Genomic DNA, 19,843 nt, shown 5'->3' on the forward strand with positions numbered 1-19,843 from the left:
AGGCTGGCGCCTTCCCCTGATCAGCCCGGTCACCTCCCACAGAGGGTGGCCAGACTGCGGCTGAGTAGGACATCAGCCGTCAGTAGGACATCTCCTGAGGGCTCCCAGTCTGTGAGAGGGGGTGGGCTGGGCTGAGGGAACCCCCCACCGTGCACGAATTTTGTGCACCAGGTCACTAGTATCTATATAAGAACATAAACATGGTATAAAGTAACCTTAAATATGTAAGAAAATAAAAAAATGAAAGAGCAGAAATAAGCTATTCAAATTGTCAGTAACTTATATTTAAAAAGTTAGAGTTGCTACTTTGAAAAAGGGAACCAAATCATATTAGTTCTGTTCTAGTTGGTAAAATCCTATCTAATAAAAGACTAATATGCAAATTGACGGTCACTCCAAGACACAAGATGGCCGCCCCATGTGGTCAAAGATGGCTGCCCCCATGTGGACACAAGATGGCCGCCACAAGATGGTCAGCACGAAAGGGCAGTTGTGGGCAGTTAGGGGCGACCAGGTCGGCAGAGGAGGGCAGTTGGGGGGGACCAGGCCAGCAGAGGAGGGCAGTTGGGGGTGACCAGGCCAGCTGAGGAGGACAGTTGAGGAAGACCAGGCCTGCAGGGGAGGGCAGTTGGGGGGGACCAGGCCTGCAGGGGAGGGCAGTTGGGGGGGACCAGGCCTGCAGGGGAGGGCAGTTAGGAGTGACCAGGCCTGCAGGGGAGGGCAGTTAGGGGGGACCAGGCTGGCAGGGGAGCAGTTAGGCGTCAATCAGGCTGGCAGGGATGTGGTAAGGGGGTGATCAGGCTGGCAGGCAGAAACGGTTAGGGGCAATCAGGAAGGCAGGCAGGTGAGCCATTGGGAGCCAGCAGTCCTGGATTGTGAGAGGGATGTCCGACCGCCTGTTTAAACCTCAAGGGGTCCCAGATTGAAGAGGGTGCAGGCTGGGCTGAGGGACACTCCCCCCACCCCGTGCACGAATTTCGTGCACTGGACCTCTAGTAATAAAGTAAAAATTTAAGAGAATTCAGATAGAGTGGTATTTCTCCATTTTATTTTGGAGATGAAGCAGCATTCCTAAAAAGGGGAAACATTAGAGTTATGGCTTTAAAGTTAAGATAAGGACAAATAGGTAGAGAGCACTGGGAGGGGAAAAGGCATTCCTGGAAGATGAAACAGCCTAAGGATACAGACTGGAAAGTATACTATGTGACATTTACAAATAAGGTAGGTCAGATTTGCTTGAGACAAATTATGGAGGATCTCATTATCACTGAATATGTAGAAGGAAGAAGGAATAAAATGAGAAAAACAGAAGACCCAAGTCTGAGCTTTAAGGAAATGCTCTTAGGGATACCAGGAAACAGTATCAGCCTGAAAGAAGAGAAGGCACATGGCTCAACAGACATTTGTTGATTGAATCAAAGAAATGGCCATTACTGTAATTGTTACAGAAGTAAAAAAAACAAAACCGAGCTTAGTGATTTTACAAGAAGAATGTGAAAGCAAGATGATGTATTCTTTAAATAAAGAAGTTTATGACCTAACAGTACAATATAATACAAATAATCCAGTATCTTATATTTTCCTTTATAGGTATGTATTTGAACATGTATCTGTAATGTTCCTAGAGAATTCTGAATCCACGCACCTTTTAAATTTAAGAGTTTAAAAAAATAATAAAGTGAATACCATTTACATGATAGTTAGAGGAAGATGTCTGAAATAATTCTGGAGGAGTTATCAGATGAACTTTTCTTCTCAGATCGGCAATTTTACTGTATTCAGAGAACTATCTATTTCAAAGCAAGTAAAACCAAACTTAGAAAAAGTTGTTTGGACCAGAAGAGAAGCCCTTTAAAGTCAACCACATCTATTTATGCTTTATCACTAGACAAGCAAGACATATGCATTCTATGGTGATGTTATTATATTAAGTGAGGGTGCTATTGCTACACCAAAAGATTATGTACCATAATAGTAACCATTATTTTTAACACTTAAACTGAAGCCAGAATTAGCTAAAATACATACATTTAGGAACTAACTTTTAGAACATAAGTTGAATAAAATAATTTTCCATGTAAGATGAATAGGTTTGAAAGTTTAAGTTTAGTCTTCTCCCTTCCCCACACCCTTTCTTTCTCTCTTCATAAACAATATTATATATAGTATATACTACAGGCCCAGTGCACGAATTCATGCACGGGTGGAGTCCAGCTGGTCCACCCTGATGGGGGCCCATTGGGCCGGGCTGGTGGGAGGGAGGGGTCACGGGCAGTTGGCCGGCCCCGCTCCCGATCGGGGTGTTGGGGGCTGATCAGGGGCTGGGCCGGCCAGAGGCGGGGTGATTGGGGCCTGGATCAGGTCGGTTGGCTGCTGCAATGCACGTCATAGCCACCGGTTGTTCTGGTCATTCTGGTCATTCCGCTATTCCAGTCGCTGGGCTTATACAAATATAGATTTCTATATTTATTCTGCATTCAATTGATATATATATTTAAAAAGTCAAATGAAAGTCTCCACCTAAATTTAAAGACAAGTTGACTACCAAACATTTAATTATAATACCTGACTTTACTAGGACTATATTAAGGATAACAATAATATGGAAGTCTAAAAATATTTCAGAGAACTGTTCTGTTTAGGACACTATCTTGCTTATTTTAAGTGAATAGACAATAATGCCAAATGAGATCAAATTCATTTACATGTATAAACTCACATCCCAATAACCACACATCTATACCCCCCATATCCAATGCCACACATACACTGTGATGACTGATTCATGGCTCACCCACAATGTTAATCAACAACAATAGAAACTTCCAGGGTTCTTTCTTAATGGGCTAGCATTTGGTTTCTGTTTGCTGATCCACAGTATAAGGGAGAATGAAGGCATTTATATATTTAGTTACATGATTAACTGTTACAAATATCACAGGGACTTCATATTGTGGGGTGAAAGAACATTTTCTAAACCTTAACACAAATAAACACCACTTTACCAGTATGGAATCTTAACACTGCTAACCCAAGTGTATGTAGACATAATATGGTAATTGATGGCCATACTGACACCCCTACAGAGTAAATATTAAATTATTACTGTGGCTTTATGTGTTACATTATTTGTGATACATTAATATAAATTTTGGTTTATTTCATTTAATTAGCCTCCAATGCAAAAGAAATAAATCAGAGAAAATATAACATGCTTAGTATAAGCTTTATAAAAATCATTGGTTAGTGAAATGCCAAGTTTTGAATACTTTTTAACTTCTTGTGACCATTCCTTTATGCTCAAAAATGTTCCCAACATTCAGAATTCTTGAAAAAATATATAAACTTCCCATTAAAATATGCTTCATATGATAACTTGCAGTTAGATTTATTTTAAATGAAAATTTAAGAAATATACTTACCTTTGATTCGAGGTAGACATTTGCTGATGACATTTTTGTAATTTTGCATATATAACTAACTAAAGAGATGGCACAAAGAATAAACAAGCTATCATTAATTAACGCTCGAACAAACACAGTCCATTTCAACTGATTTTCTGGGACATCTCCATGGACTAGCATTGCACAAGTCAAGTTCACCACTAAAAAGATAAGGCTTGCCAATATAAAGCCCAAATGCAATAGAATTCTGAAAGAAAAAGAAATGAGTTTATTAGATATTTATAAAATGAATGAGAAATTATATTAGTGTGTTACTTTAGGTACAATAATTCCTTCAGTTTATAATTTCATTTTTAAATACAAATTTAATAATCACTCAGTTACTTGAGCTATCGATGTTATAAAATCAGTATCTAAAGCATTTTAAAATAGCATTAGATTTTAAAGCATTAATTTAAAAATAATCTCATATGGACTTGAATTCAATTGCCTCTACCAGGAAGAATGTAGGATTATTTTAACATTAATTCAAGCAATCCTGAATTTTTCATTTTTATAACTACTAAGCATATTTTCATTGATCTTTCCATTCCAAGAATTTCCAGGCTTTTATAATTTGTCTGGAGAATTAATAAACCACCTAAATTTAAAATGATTACTAATATTAATTTTAAGAGGTAAGGGAAATATGTTTTAAACAATATTTAATTTTATGAACTTCTGAATATCATAGCAAACATTACTTTCAAACATGACTAAAGAAATAAGGACAGTAGAGTTTCAAGCACTTATCAACACCTCCTCTTCTTACAAAGTTGCATATATACTATGCATACAGAGAAACTCTGAAAATGAAATGCTTAAAAACTTGCCCCTAAGAAAAATTAGACCACCTCATAAAAACTCTTCAGGTAAGGTGTGGCTATCTACATCAAGTAGCTGTAACAGCTATCTATATGAAAGCAATCCCAGTTCAGATACATTTATAACCCAAAGTAATATGATCCAGAAATTTATTTGGCATACTAATATTTTTTATTTTGGATCTCTTTCAATAGTGGAAGTCATAGATCGTTGTCAGCCTTTGGCTATAGTTTATGCATGGTAAATTGAAGGTAACATGTAAAATAATCTATAACAAGCGATGTTTGTCAAGTGAACATGCAAAGTACAAAGATTTTAGTTTGAGAAGTTTAGATATTAATATTCTCTCAGATTAAATAATAAATATAATAATCAGTTTTAAATCTAAAATAGATCTTGAAATTATTAATATACTCTGGGGATTATAGCACTTTAGGAAACCAAAGCAAGAGATGTTAAATGAGTTGCACAGTTACCAAGTGTCCTGGCTTAAATTTTTGAGGGAAAAATTAGTTACTTCATGCAACTATACAATACATTCTTTCCCCAAACAGCATAATCTAACTTTAGTGTTTGTGGACCCTATGAAACCTCTTCTGACATCTGAAGCAGGATAGTAGGAGAGCAGCAAAAACAGGTATTAGGCAGCAATATGGCTGAAGAGAAAGTACTGTGGGTTATTCAATTCACTTCCTATGAACTAATCTAATTTGATTTTCTATAAAACTGCTAAGGCACCCTTAACCACCATGCCCTTCAACCTTGAGAAGTCCACTGTGAATAAAATTTAAACCTTGCTATTCATGAAACTTACTTGTGTTTGTCAAGTTCAGTGGCACATCTGACTTTACATATAACCTATAAAGAGAGTATAGAAAAAAGTTTTGAAAATGTGTAATAGAAAATTCTTAAATTTGTTTTGATTTTTGTATTTCAAAATGATACAACTACAAGTAACAAGAGATAACAAGTAAAATTCAAATGTTAATAGTAGAACTACCATGAAATAAAAATAGGCAGGTTTTCCAAGGCTTAAGACAATAAATTAAGAATTTTTTCTTATAGGCTTAAATTTCTGTGTTTAAAAATGTAAACAGAATTAATTCAGTTTAAACATGTATTAAGCTTTTATTATGAGGTGGATATTGTGCTGAATGGCTTGTCACTGATTCTGAACTTCATTGTATTACTCATACTTTGCCTTAAAATGGGACTGCTTACTATAGGACTATGGCTGAGTGTTCTACAAAGATTATTTCCCCTAAGATGCAGTGAAGTAGTAAAAGGAAACAAAGGACCAAAAAATTAACACAAAGATAATGAGAAAATACCATCCTATCTAATAAAGAGGGGATATGCTAATTGACCATCACTCCGTCACAAAGATGGCTGCACCCACAGCTGAGGTCAAGTTCCCATAAGGAGCCTTAAAGAGCAATCAGCAGGGACCTGAGGCTACGCCCTCCCCCGCCCCCGTGGGGCTTGACAGGGGACCTCAGGCTGAGCCCCCCACCCAGCAGGGCTTGACAGGGGACCTCAAGGTGCACTTCCTGTCTTAGTGCTGGGCTAGGGGACCTCAGGCTGCTCCCCCCCGCCCCAGCGCCAGGCCGGGGGACCTCAGGACACGCCCCCCACCAGGTGGGGCTTGACAGGGGACTTTAGGCCACACTCCCCACCCCAGCACTGGGCCAGGGGACCTGAGGCTGGGCCCCCCTGCCTGGTGGGGCTTGACAGGGGACCTCAGGCCGTGCCCCCCTCCCGGTGCCGGGCCGGGCGACCTGAGGCTGCACCCCCCGCCTGGTGGGGCTTGACGGGGGGCCTCAGGCTGTGCCCCCCACCCAGTGGGGCTTGATAGGGGATCTCAGGCCGTGTCCTCCACCCAGCTGGGCTTGACAGGGGATCTCAGGCCGTGTCCCCCACCTGGCGGGGCTTGAAAGGGGACCTCAAGGCACACCCCCTTCCCGGGTCTGGGCTGGAGGACCTCAGGCCACGCCCCCCATCCTGGCGCCGGGCCAGGGGACCTGAGGCTACGTCCCCTGCCTGGCGGGGCTTGACAAGGGTGGGACTGGCCGGGTCTGGATCTATCCCAGTGGGGGCCAGGCCAGCTGGGTCTGGGTCTCACATGATTTTGAGGCGCATGTGGGTGGGTGGGGACTTGACTCTGGGTCCCGTGGTGCGCCCCAGACTCTGACAGGAGGAAGGTTTTCATATACATTTTACTAATTTTCTTTCATTTCCGACACTTCTATTATAGAGAAAGGGCAAATAGCAATATTAAATTATTTCCTCTAATTAATCCCCTTTTAATGTGCATGAATTTCGTGCACCAGGCCACTAGTCCTATATAATAAAACCCTAATATGCAAATCGACTAAACATGAAATGACAGGTCACCATGACACACACTGACCACCAGGGGGTAGATGCTAAATGCAGGAGCTGCCCCCTGGTGGTCAGTGCACTCCCACAGGGTGATCGCTGCTCAGCTAGAAGCCAGGCTTACGGCTGGCGAGCGCAGCGGTGGTGGGAGCCTCTCCCACCTCTGTGGCAGTGCTAAGGACCCTGTGGGGAGTGCACCTAAGCCAGCAGTCGGACATCCCCCAAAGGGTCCCAGACTGTGTGAGGGTGCAGGCCAGACTGAGGGACCCTCCCCCAGTGCACGAATGTTGTGCACCAGGCCTCTAGTATCTAGTATACTTCCTTCCTTCACAAAGCCTTACAAACAGCAGATCCTCAAATACTTGTTAAACAAAGTAAAGCAGGTAGGTAAGAAGAATTTGAAATAAACATGGAAAATTTTGAGAGCATAGTGTGGAAGGTTCCTTACTACTGAGTTTGTACTTTATTATTTAGATAATGGAAAGATATTGAAGGTTCATATGTAGGCACTCTAAAATATGGGATTTCATGAATCTGATATCAATGTAAAGGCTACTACAAAGGAACTACAGACTAGAAGTGGTAAGACCATTTATAAAAGAGAATTGAAATAGGGTATGAACTCTGGGATCCCGGAAAGAGAGAGGAAAGTATAAAATATTATAAAGAAAAATAGTATAAGAATTTGCTAACTTACTGATTTCATTAAAAAATAGTTACTGAGTATACAGTATGAAAGGTTCCATAGATTCACAATACAGTAATTGTATCTGCTCTTAAGGAGCTCAGTATATGGAAGAAGTTGAAAAAAACATTTTGACATCTTGTGCTATCAATGCAAAAGTTGTGATCACAATATCTACAAAGGGAGAAATACAAATTCAATCTAGGAAATGGTAAGAGGTAACAGGAAAGGAGAAAGACTGAAGAAAAGAGAGATGGGCAAGGGAGAGAGACCTAAAAATCAGGTTAGTCATAGAGAACAGTTGAGCAGTTTAGCTGTAAAACAAAGAAAATATAGCCCTTGTTAAATTCTGCAAAAAGTAAAGAATGATTAAAAAAACAGCCATTGATTGGGTTACTAGTATGTCACTGGTACCTTGGAGAGAACTGCTCCATGAATATTGCACGTGTCTATATGGTCCAGGTCTTTTGAGTGAAGGGGTTTGCATAACAAACTTCCTTGAAAACTAGAGATAATGTCTACTTTAAGGTCAGCAGGAAGATTTGCTTCCTGACCAGTAAGTATAATGAAGATAGAGAACATTTCCCGTCCTGGAGACATTCCAGGGAAGTAGTCTCCTTCTCCCTTTTTGGTGAAAATTTGCTTACATTCCAGAGGCAAGATAAGGTGTGCCTGTCTGTCTCTCTTCCTTATTTTGGAGTTCCCTTCCTGTAATACACCCTGTTGCATGCACAGGTAACATCTGGCTCCCACTATATTGCCTTACAGTAATTGGGACTTAGGATGTGTTGCAAGACATTGCTTTGGTGTTTTAATGTTTTTATTGATTCAGAGAGGAAGGGAGAGGGAGGGAGATAGAAACATCAATGATGAGAGAGAACCACCGACTGGCTGCCTCCTGCACACCCCCCAATGGGGATCAAGCCCGCAACCCAGGTATGTGCCCTTGACTGGACTTGAACCTGGTACCCTTCAGTCTCCAGGCCGACACTCTATCCACTGAGCCAAACCAACCAGGGCCGTGGTTATTTTTGCCATGAGTAATAAATGGTCTTTTTCTCTGACCCATGGGTCTTGTGTTTTCTGTCAGTATCCTATCCTATATAATAAAAGTCTAGTATGCTAAGTTGTCCGACTGTTTGTTGGACTGTTCAACCAGTCGCTATGATGCACACTGACCACCAGGGGGAAGATACTACGACTGGTAGGTTAGCTTGCTGCTGGGGTCCGACTGATTGGGACTGGGCGAGACGGGCCGGACACCTCTGGATGAATCCGTACATCAGGCCAGTTTTGGCCAGATCCCCGCAGGCCAGGCTGACGGACCTCACCAGTACACGAATCCATGCACCGAGCCTCTAGTATGTATATAAAGCTGTGGCAGGCTAACAAACCTTCAAGTAGAGTAAAATCCCAGACTCTTCAGTTTCTGACTTAATAATCTACTGGTCAGAAATGAATTATAGTACAGAATAGGGAATAAGGCCAGTAATACTTTGAGAACTATGTATGGTGCCAGGTGGGTACTGGAAATGTCATGGGGAACACTATGTAAAGTATTATCCCCTATGCTGTAGACCTGAAACCAATACAAAATAATATTGAAAGCAAACTGTAATAAAAAAAATGAACCAGAGAGGGTAAAATGATAGAGTGGGAGAGAGGAAGGGAGAGTTTAATTGTTAAAGAAGGCTTAGAAGAGGACAGTTATCCCTGAAAAGGAAGACAAATCCTTCTGAGTAAAGAAGGAAGATTATTGTAAAATAATATACAAACCTCTTTGTTAAAATAAACTTGGACATAGCATGGATACAGACAATTTGATATAGAGGAGATGGATGAGAATTTTGCAGATAGATTCTATTTTTTTCTAGTAGGCAGGAGGCAAGGTCATTTCCTGGGAAGGGATGTTAGATTTAAGCACTTGGAATATAGAAAACATTTTGAACATACGACTAGAAGGGTTACAAAAGAAAATATTGCATTGAGAAGCAGAGAGGTCTAGTTAAAATCAGGCAGCTGACAGTGGATTTTAAAATCAGTAAAGCTTCTTGATTTTGAAATTAAAACAATCTAATAGAAAAAGTGGATGCCATTATAAAATGCAAATAACTAGGTTGCATTTTCATGTGTTAATTTAGAACTGTAACATGGAACTATTGTAGAGAAAGAAAAAGCAGACAAGTGAACAACAGCAAAGTCAAGGGATGAAGACTACTAGACTGACCATTGGTTCTAAATGCAAATGACATCAGAAAGGAGCTAATGGAGTGGGGTAAACAGAAGGGGTAAAGTAATTCAAATATAGACGAGAGTGGAAATCAGAGAAAGGGATGCATTCAAGATGTATAAGGAAAACGAGGTGAGACTTGTTAGGAAGAACTGCTTCATTTAAGAGCTGATCCAAGGTGTGGGCATGCTCAAATAGAAGTGGAGAAAAGCTCTGAGAAGCCAGTGAATTGAGAGACAATGAGCGGGTTATCAACGTGGGCTTCAAAAAGATCTGTATAATAAGAGACCAGTCCAGAAGAAAGAAAGTGCTGATTCATCCAGGAAAGTCGAAGTTATTATTACAGCCAAGGATGACCTAATCGGATGGCATAGATTTCAGAGAGATGATGATGGTACAACATAAGTAAGTAGTATTGGGAAACATAAAATAGGCTGATTGTTCTTTCCACAAGTTGAGATGGAGGGTTTTTAAGGTACAAAATGTCAGCTGGCAAAAGCTAGGTTTCAGTGAAAGCATTTAAAAGGTTCAAATGAAGAGAATAGGGACATAGTGGAAAGTGTAATTCATAAGATTACAGGTCATGGGATAGGATAAATAATGGGTGTGAGAGGGAGCTGAACTGAATAAGGAAATAATTAAAGGTCAACTGTTATCTAAGATTTGCAAAATATGTTACAATGCATCACATAAACACACCTGGTACTTTAATCATACAATAAGGTTAAAAACAATGATCTGATATTATATTCTAAGTATTTTATAGAATTTAGCTAAGAGGATATGATCCTAAGTAAAAAAGTATCTACACTAATAAAAGAGTAAGATGCAAATTAACCATACCTTCATGACGCCAACCAGCCAATCAGGAGTGAGTATGCAAATTAACCCAACAAAGATGGCGGGTTAATTTGCATATGCAGGTGCTGAGTGGCTAGGGGCGGGGCGTTCCGCCCGGTCCCAGCCGCTCTGGGCAGCGTGGGGAGGCAAAAAGGCGGTTCCGGGCCGGAGCGAAGGCGGTGCCGGCAGCCAGGATAAGGAAGGCCCATTCTTGCACGAATTGTCGTGCATCGGGCATCTAGTAATATATAAATGTCAAGCAATTGTATCTTATTTGTTAAGGTGGTGAAGAATACTTCATGAAACATAACAAACATACTTTATGTAGAGTTTTTGAAGTTTAGAATGGTAAATAATATACATCTAAATGACTTTTCTGACATCAACTGATGTCAGAGGGGCCTTATCTTTCTAGGTCTTTCTTAACACCAGAGAAACTGAATAAATGGGCATTTACAGAAAGATATTCTTTATTAAAGTATGAAGAATTACATAGGTTGATGGATATCAATTCATCATATGTATCTTACATACAAACTAATAACCCCTAACTTAGAAAACATTTAGAATTTTTGAATTAATGAAAAATTAAAACACTGCTTATCACTAGTATACTTTTTTATTTAAAAAAATTTTTTTTTTTTTTTTGAGAGAAAGAGGAAGGGAGAGGTAGAGAAACATTGATTGCTGCCTCCTTCATGCCCTCTGCTGGGGATCGAGCCTGCAACCTGGGCTTGTGCCCTGACTGGGTATCAAACCAGTAACTTCTTGATTTATGGGTTGACACTCAACCATTGAGCCACACTGGTTGGGCAAGAATACCTTATTTTTAAATATTGAACCTATTTATAAGTTATTTGAAATGACACTTCCACTTAAAAATGCAGACTTCCATATTTTATCTCCCTATTTATTTCTTCAAATACAGGGAAAATGAGAATATGACAAATATATTTTATTTGTAAATGCTACCTCATGTAAGTTTAATGAATAGAGGTATCACAAGATTTGAGGAAGAGTTACACTGGAGCTGTATATAATTTGCTGTCCCCCAGGGCATGTAGACCCATGTTGCTTGAAGATGGTAAGCACTAAAACACTTTTTTATTTTTATTTTAGACAGAGTGGAAGAGAGGCTGGGAGAGAGAAACATCAACGTAAGAGATTGGTTGCCTCCTGCAGGCACCTCGATCCTTGGGGTTGGGGAAGGGAATGAATCTACAACCAGGTCCAGGTACGTGCCCTTGATTGGGAATCAAACCAATACCCTTTGGTGCTCGGGCCAACACTCTACCACTGAGACACACTGGCTAGGACACTAAAATAATTAAAACTGATGCTTTCCTATAGAATTTCTTATTGTCAAGTTGATTTCCCACTTTTAAAAAATCTGAAATCAAAACTTAATTGGAGAACATATCTATATAAAATTTGGAATTGATGCAAAAATAAATTGTGGTGGACATAATCTCTTCTTCATGATGGACAGGCACACATATCCAAATATGTGGATTGCTTTAAAGCAGCAGTTATCCAGAGTTTCCATCTCAAATACTTAAGTTGCTATGGAGAGTAGTGCACCATTCCCAAGCTTACCATTGCTACTGCTTGCATATAAAACAGTGAGGCTTTTAGTTATTTTAGCTATAAACTGAAAAGCCAGACTTTTATCAGATGTTATCTTTCAATGTCTATCATATATTTTATTTGTACAATTTTTTTTAGCCCTGACTGGTGTAGCTTAGTTGGTTGAGTGTTGTCCCATGCACCAAAAGGTCATCAGTTGGATCCCTGGTCAGGGCCCTGGTTGCAGGCTTAATCCCTGGTAGGGGGAGTGCAGAAGGCAGCCAGTTGGTTTCTCTCTCACATGGATTTTTTTTCTCTCTCCCTTTCCCTTCTTCTCTCTCTCTAAAAAAAAAAAAAAAAAAAAAAAAAATCTATAAAAACATTTTAAACTATTTTTTTTATTTTTAGAGAGAATGTTTTATTGATTTTTTTAGAGAGAGAGAAAGAAACACCAATCAGCTGCCTCCTACATGCACCCTACTTGTGACCTTTTGGTGTACAGGAAGGACCATGCCGAACCAACTGAACCACTCCAGCCAGGATTCAATAAAAATATATTTTTAAAATGTTTTCTTGCCTAGCTGGTGTGGGTCAGTGGTTGAGCATCAACCTATGAACCAGGAGGTCACAGTTCAATTCCCAGTCAGGGTACATGCCCAGGTTGCAGGCTCAATTCCCTGTAGGGGGCGTGCAAGAGACAGCTGATCCATGATTCTTATCAATGACGTTTCTATCTCTCCCGTTCCTTTCCTCTCTCTGAAATCAATAAAAACATATCGCAAGTTTGTTTACAGCAGCCATTTCTTCTTTCTAGGATACAATATGTTTTTGTCTCTCTCTTGGGATACTAATACTTTTTAAAATTTCATCTCTCTATTTAGTTGGTTTTCTTTTGAGTTGCTTAAAATGATTTTTATATATCTATAATTTTGTTCTCACCTGAAACTCCATTAAAACAATAGTAAAAGGATTTTCTTAAAAGGTATAAAACTATATGTTTGAGCAGAATGGGAAAAGATAAGAATAAAAAATGTTGGAATCCAGAAAGCAGCTGTGTATGCAAAAAAGAGTTAATTAACATAGGCCTGAGACCGCTATCCTTCAAAAAGCCTGTTGCAAGGTTGGTCCTTGGCTGGCATTTGGGAACTTGGATTTTGGGAGGATTCCCACCACTCCCTACGTAACAAGGGTGTTTCACTGTGCCTAAACTGTTTGTGCAAACAATATAGTTTATACTCAACACCTGCTTTCCTTCTGGGAATATGGAATTTTGGTATGTGTTAGGCAGAGAGTGCTTACATCAGTAAAACCCAGTAAAAAACTTTGGCACTGTTTCCAGTGAGCTTCCCTGGTAAATAACATTTCGCACCACTGTCACAACTCATTACAGAAGGAATTAAGCATAGTTGTGACTCCACTGGGAGAGGACTCTTGGAAGCTGGTGCCTGGTTTCCTCTGGACCTTACCTTCATCTCTCTTTTCCTCTGCTAATTTCACTCTATCCTTTCACTGTAATAAACTTTAACCAGGAGTATAACAACTGTGAGTCCTTTCAGCAAGTCATCAAAGCTGAAGGTGGTCCTGGAGACCCCAACACAATGTGTGATGATCCAAGAAAGATGAATTCCAACCCAGTCATGAGGAGGTTTGAGAACCAACCTGATACATGTTTCAGAATATTTAAAAAGCATAGGAACCAAGTCTCATTGGAGATGGCTAAAACAGGTGATGATAAAAGATATTTTAAGAGCAGTTAAATCCTAAATCTCCTCCCCTAGTCCATGTCCTGGGCAAATGCCCCTTATTCATCCTGGCAGATGTCTGGGTGTTTACTCTCTGGAGAGGTAACTCTGGCCTGGAGTATAAAAGGCACAGCTGACAGTTTGGCACCATACTGAAAACAGGGATGAATGATGAACATCAAGTATAGGGATTTTCCTTTGCCTCAACCCTCTTCCCTGATTAGGTTCTCAACATTTTGTAAACTACATCTTTACTCTGTGAAGGATTAGAACATTGTTTCTTCCTGAGGAAATCGATCACCTGAGAGGGAAAATCAAAATATATTAGCATCAGGGGTTACCTAAAAAATTGTCTGGCCAATAAATAAAGAAAAGAATAAAAAAAATTTATCTGGCCCTAGCTGGTTTGGCTCAGTGGATAGAGCATTGCCCTGTGGAATGAAGGGTCCCAGGTTTGATTCTGGTCAAGGGCACGTGCTCAGTTGTGGGCTTGATCCCCAGTAGGGGGTGTGCAGGAGGCAGCTGATCAATGATTCCCTCTCACCATTGATGTTTCTATCTCTCTCTCCCTCTCCCTTCCTCTCTGATATCAATAAAAATGTATTAAAAAATTATCTGGTTAGATCACCCTACAGTGTTTACATGCCTCACCCACAGGCTTACAGCTTCTACTCTTAATTATGAACAAATAACCAAGGATAAGTAGATAGCTCAACGTTTTTAATAAAAGAGAAAAATCAAAACAAAAAATATAATTTAAAAAAATGATACAAAAAGCCAAACAAAACCCTATCCTTATTAGAGTCAGAGATATAGGACACTGCACTTGTAAAACAAAAACATGATACCATTACAAAAAAAAAATCAGAGAATAAAAAATGAGCTAATAGAAATTAAACATGCTAGTAGAAATGAAAAAGTGAAGAGAAGGGCTGGAAGTTGGAAAAAAGTCTTAAAAAAATTAGCAAAATGACTGGTGCAGCCACTATGGAAAAACAGTATGGCGTTTCCTCAAAAAAATTAAATATGGAACTGCCATTTGACCCAGTGATCCCACTTCTAGGAATATATCCTAAGAAACCAGAAACACCAATCAGAAAGAATGTGTGCACCCCTATATTCATAGCAGCGCAATTTATAATAACTAAGATCTGGAAACAGCCCAAGTGCCCATCAGCAGATGAGTGGATAAAAAAAGCTGTGGTATATTTACACCATGGAATACTATGCAGCAGTAAAAAAGAAGGATCTCTTACCCTTTGAGACAGCATGGAGCATAATATTTGGGAGTATTATGCTAAGTGAAGTAAGCCAGTCAAGAAAGACAAGTATCACATGATCTCACTTATATGTGGAAACTGATGAACAATATAGATCCAGAGACATGGAAGCATGAGACAGATTGACAAATCTCAGAGGGAAAGAGAGTGGGGAGATTAAGCAAAGACCTTACATGCATATATGCATAACCCATGGACACAGACACTAGTGTGGTGAAGGCCTGGGAAGGAGGCGGGAATGGGGTGAAGGGGGTCTATGGGGGAAAAAAGGGGACATCTGTAATACTTTAAAAAATAAAGATAAATGAAAAAAAAATAGGAGAGAAGAGATAAGAAAAGGATCTGTTCTGGAGGTCCAACATCCAAATATTAGGAGTCCCAGAAAGAGAGAACAGAAATAAAAGAGGAGAGAAAAATCAATAAAAAATTAAAGAATATTTCCCCAAACTAAAGGATACGTGTAACTAAATTGAACGGCTGCTGCTCAATGGCCAGCAAAATGGGATAGAAAACAGACCCATATGAAGAAATATCCTTTCAGAACACTAGGGTCAAAGAAAAATCTAATAGTTTCCAGTAAGGAAAAAGGCAAGTCACATATAAAGGATCAAGAATCAGAAAGGCTCTCAAACTTTAATAGCAATACTGGAAGTGGAGCAACACTTTAAAAATTGTCAGGGAAAATTATCTTCAACCTAGAATCCTATTGCTGTCTAAACTATCAATCAAATATGACAAAATTAAAATATTTCAGACATAAAAAGCCTCAAAAAATTGCTTGCCAAGCACCCTTTCCCAAGAAGGTACTAAAGGACTACTTCACTGAAACAAGGTATGCAGGGAAGTATTAACTCAGCAGGCCTAACTTGTCTAAACCCTGCACATTCCAAGGAAAGATCTGGCTATTTCCTGGCTCTTGGAAGATAATTTGTAAGACCTTGGAATACCCTGCCTAAGAGTATCTCTGTTTACCCGGGGCCTTGGGCCACACCATATAGTCTATGCTACCAAATGTGATTTATGGTGGGGGCCCTGGACCATGTGGTATCAGTCTGACCTTTGAAGAGGCTGGAGACGGAATAACTCAAGTCAGCCATAGACGCTTCATGCCCATATGACCGACCCGCGATAAAACCTTGTCTCAGGTAAATGCTCCTGGTTGGCAATACTTCATAGATGCTGTCACATATTATTGCTAGGAGAATAAGTGCTTTCTGTAAGACTGCTGGGCGAGGACACCGAGAAACTTGTCTCTCACCTGTCCTGGACTAAGAAAAACCTTAGACATTTAATTCAATAATTTAATTTACATATAACGAAGCTGAACTTCACAGATAAAGTTGATTGTCCAGGGACATGTAGGAAATTGAAAGGACTAAAACTCAGTGTCTGTCCTGAGTCCTAATTCAATGCTCATAGGGATTCTGGTTTTCTTTGATATATTTGCATGTTTAGATCTTTGATAGGATATAGTTCAAATTAATTCCCTAATTTTTAAGGTGACAAATATTACTTTATTAGTAGTATCATCTGTATGTCACAGCAACTACTTTTTAGTTCAAGATTTGCAAAATTAATATGCCCAAGAAAAACATTCAGAAACCAAATTATCTATTTAGTAAAAGTAATGACATAGAAACAATTTAACACGTTCATTTTATGTTGTTTTGTAAACTATCAAGTGCCTTTACTTAATTAGAAATATACTTTTTAAAAAGATAACTAAATTATTCAGGAACGAAGTATTATTTTTATGAGAAGAAAACATTTGTGAACTTCCATTACTAAAAATCACCCTGAAATATAGCAGATTACTATGTACTCTTCATAGTTTACTATGGACAGTTATTTGAATATAAGAAAACATATTTTATATTAAGGAATATACAGAATTTTCCTGAACTGAGTCTCATACATCATAGACTTAGGTTCCTTAGGAAACTAATTTAAATTGTGCTGAAATGTGCTATCCTTTAAAAATTTTCAACACCAAATTCCCCATTGTATTTTACTGAGTTTTCATAAAACTTTTCATGCTTTTGAACTAAGAAGAGAGCATAGTTGCTTTTTGTAAAGACAGAGAGCCAGATTCATTGGAAATATCTGTCTGACTAATAATGGTAGAGGAAAAAAAGGGCAGCATGTTTCAGAAGAAATAATAGAGTATCACAGGAGAGAAAGAAGCAGAAGAATGACGCTTACTTTCTTTTCATCTTAATTTCTTAAGGACAGTAACAGTTTGAACATAATCAGTGATGATGACTTGCATTAGCTTAAAACCTGCTAATTCCATCGCCTGACAGTAAAGTTCCCTAGAGTACACAGTATCATCTCAAATCAGCCCAAGTCATTCGATTAGTAATTAGACAAAGTTCTACATAATAACTGAGGAAAGAGCACAAAAGTTTAAGAAAATATTATTTAAGCATTTTTACAGTTCAAGACTGAAGCTGAAAAAAAATTGCAGTGTGTGATCAATATGCTAATGAAAAATGGCAGCTTTAATTGAGTTTCTGTAAAAAGATAGTTTTAAAAAATACAGATTTAACATATCCAATTATATCATATCTTAGAAAGAAGATAATTCTAAATATTTAAGTATTTGTTTACTTACATCCTAAACTTTAATTCATTTTATTTTTTTAAATGTTTTTATTTTGTTGGTTTGTTTTTTTTTTGACAGGGAGGAAGAGGGAAACATTGATGAGAGATCACTGATGTTTCTCTCTCTCTCTCTCCCTCTCCCTTCCTCTCTGAAATCAATAAAAATATGTAAAAAGAAAGAAAGATGGATTGGCTGCCTCCTGCACACCCCCAACTTAGGGATCAAGCCCGAAATCCAGGCATGTGCCCTGACTGGGAATCAAATCATGACTCTTGGATTCCTGGGTTCAACCACTGAGTCACACTGGCCAGACTAAACTTTAATTTGTTTTAAAATAATGTGTAATTTTTAAAAATAGGCATTCATATCGCAGAGATAGAATTCATAGACACTGTATTAGATCTCAGAACTAGGCCATTAAGTAGGAAGTTTGTTGTTGTTTTTTAACCCTCAATTCTAGGTTGTTTTATTAGTGTCAAACTATTCGAATTAAAGGTGTCTAAGATATCACGGGGACTAACCACTTTACTAATTAAACAACTGGCCCAGAAAAGTAGTGATTTGGCAGATATCAATTAGCCAACTAGAATACCATCTAGAGCTCAGACACCCAAACTTCTAGTTCAGGGTTATTGATGAAATTATACTACTTTGAACACACACCTTAACAAAGGTAAAATAGAAAGATAAAAGGAAGAGACATGATTTGAGGTGCTGAACACACAATACAATATTCAGATGATGTATTATAGAATTGTACACCTTAAACCTATATAATTTTATTAACCAATGTAACGCCAATAAATCCAATAAAAAAAGATAACAAGGACACTTATAAAAGGTTGTCTTTATTTAAATTAGATAAAAAGTTCTAACTATTTTGCTAAGTTGGACATTCTGATTTTATTTGTGGAGATGGAGAGAAATAAACATTTCTTTTAAACTCTTTCATTTTACCATGAATTTGCTCACCCATTCAAATTATTAAGCATTGACCCCATACATAACAGGGCCAAATGCTGAAGAGTATGCAAAATTTCCTTAAAAGTAAATGTACAATAGTGACTGATCTAAAGCAATATATAGTAGAGGAAGGCAGAATCAGCAATATATCACATGATATATATTTTCTTTATGTTTGGTTAGACTTAGAACACCATAAATTTCCCATAACTTAAGATGTTAACTACTCAGAATTCATTTAAACTAATGTTGATGGTTATTAAATGTAATTCAGCTTTGTTATGTGGAGACTAGATGCTTGGTGCATGAAATTCATGCATGGGTAGGGTCCCCATGCCTGGCCAGTGATCAGGGCCGATCGGGACCTTCTGGCTGCTGGCTGGGGTCTCCCTTCCCTGGCTGCCAGCTGGGGCCTCCCTTCATTCTGCGCCGCCCCCTGGTGGTCAGTGCACGTCATAGCGAGTGATCGAACTCCTGGTCTCCCAGTCGAACTCCCGAGGGAACACTTTGCATATTAGCCTCATATAGAGAGAGAGATTGTAAAGATTGTGTTGATTTGTTTTACTCCTACAAGGAAGGTAATACAAAAGTAGAAGGGGGTAAAGTAGAAATATACAAATTAGTAGCCCCTGGTTTGGGTTTGACCCATAAACTGTTTTGCTTGGCTGATTCAGCATTAATCTATAGTATTTTTTTTTAAAAATATATTTTATTGATTTTTTACAGAGAGGAAGGAAGAGAGATAGAGAGTTAGAAACATCTATCAGCTGCCTCCTGCACACCTCCCACTGGGGATGTGCCCACAACCAAGGTACGTGCCCTTGACCGGAATCGAACCTGGGACCCTTCAGTCCGCAGGCTGACGCTCTATCCACTGAGCCAAACTGGTTTCAGCAATCTATAGTATTTTTAAATAATACTTCAATACCCTGTTATTATTTAAAAGTAGATTTCTTATTTTAAAAAATCAAACAGGAATTTCTAATTTCTCTTGAAAAAATCAGGTGGTTTGGCAATGGTATCTTGCAGCTGGAACGGAATTAATGTGGCTGTTCTCTTTATATATGTGCTCTCTAGTTCACACAGTCCCTATTCTCTCTCAACTTGCAGTATCTAGGGCCCTTTAGGAATTTGAGTTTTTAAGCAAGCACTCCTGTTGAGGGGGAGAGGGCAGGTAAGTGGGAAAAGAGAAAGAAAAGAAGGGTGGAGACTAAGTTATATGAAATTATATATTCAGGGATTTTCCTACTCCATGATATCTATATATATATTAAACCATATATCC

General features: G+C 38.8%; 1 protein-coding gene across 1 annotated transcript in view; it reads right to left on the bottom strand.

Moving 5' to 3' along the window:
• Positions 1 to 19,843, bottom strand: part of GPR137C (G protein-coupled receptor 137C) — a 63,119-nt gene that overhangs the window by 24,895 nt on the left and 18,381 nt on the right. The window contains exons 2-3 of the mRNA XM_080663224.1: positions 5,083 to 5,126; positions 3,423 to 3,651 (exon numbers count right to left, since the gene is read on the bottom strand). Of these exons, the coding sequence (XP_080519350.1) occupies positions 3,423 to 3,651; positions 5,083 to 5,126 (273 nt within the window). The remainder of the gene's footprint in view (positions 1 to 3,422; positions 3,652 to 5,082; positions 5,127 to 19,843) is intronic.

Source organism: Plecotus auritus (assembly GCF_963455305.1).
Source record: "Plecotus auritus genome assembly, chromosome: 1".
In the NCBI taxonomy this organism is placed as follows: domain Eukaryota; kingdom Metazoa; phylum Chordata; class Mammalia; order Chiroptera; family Vespertilionidae; genus Plecotus; species Plecotus auritus.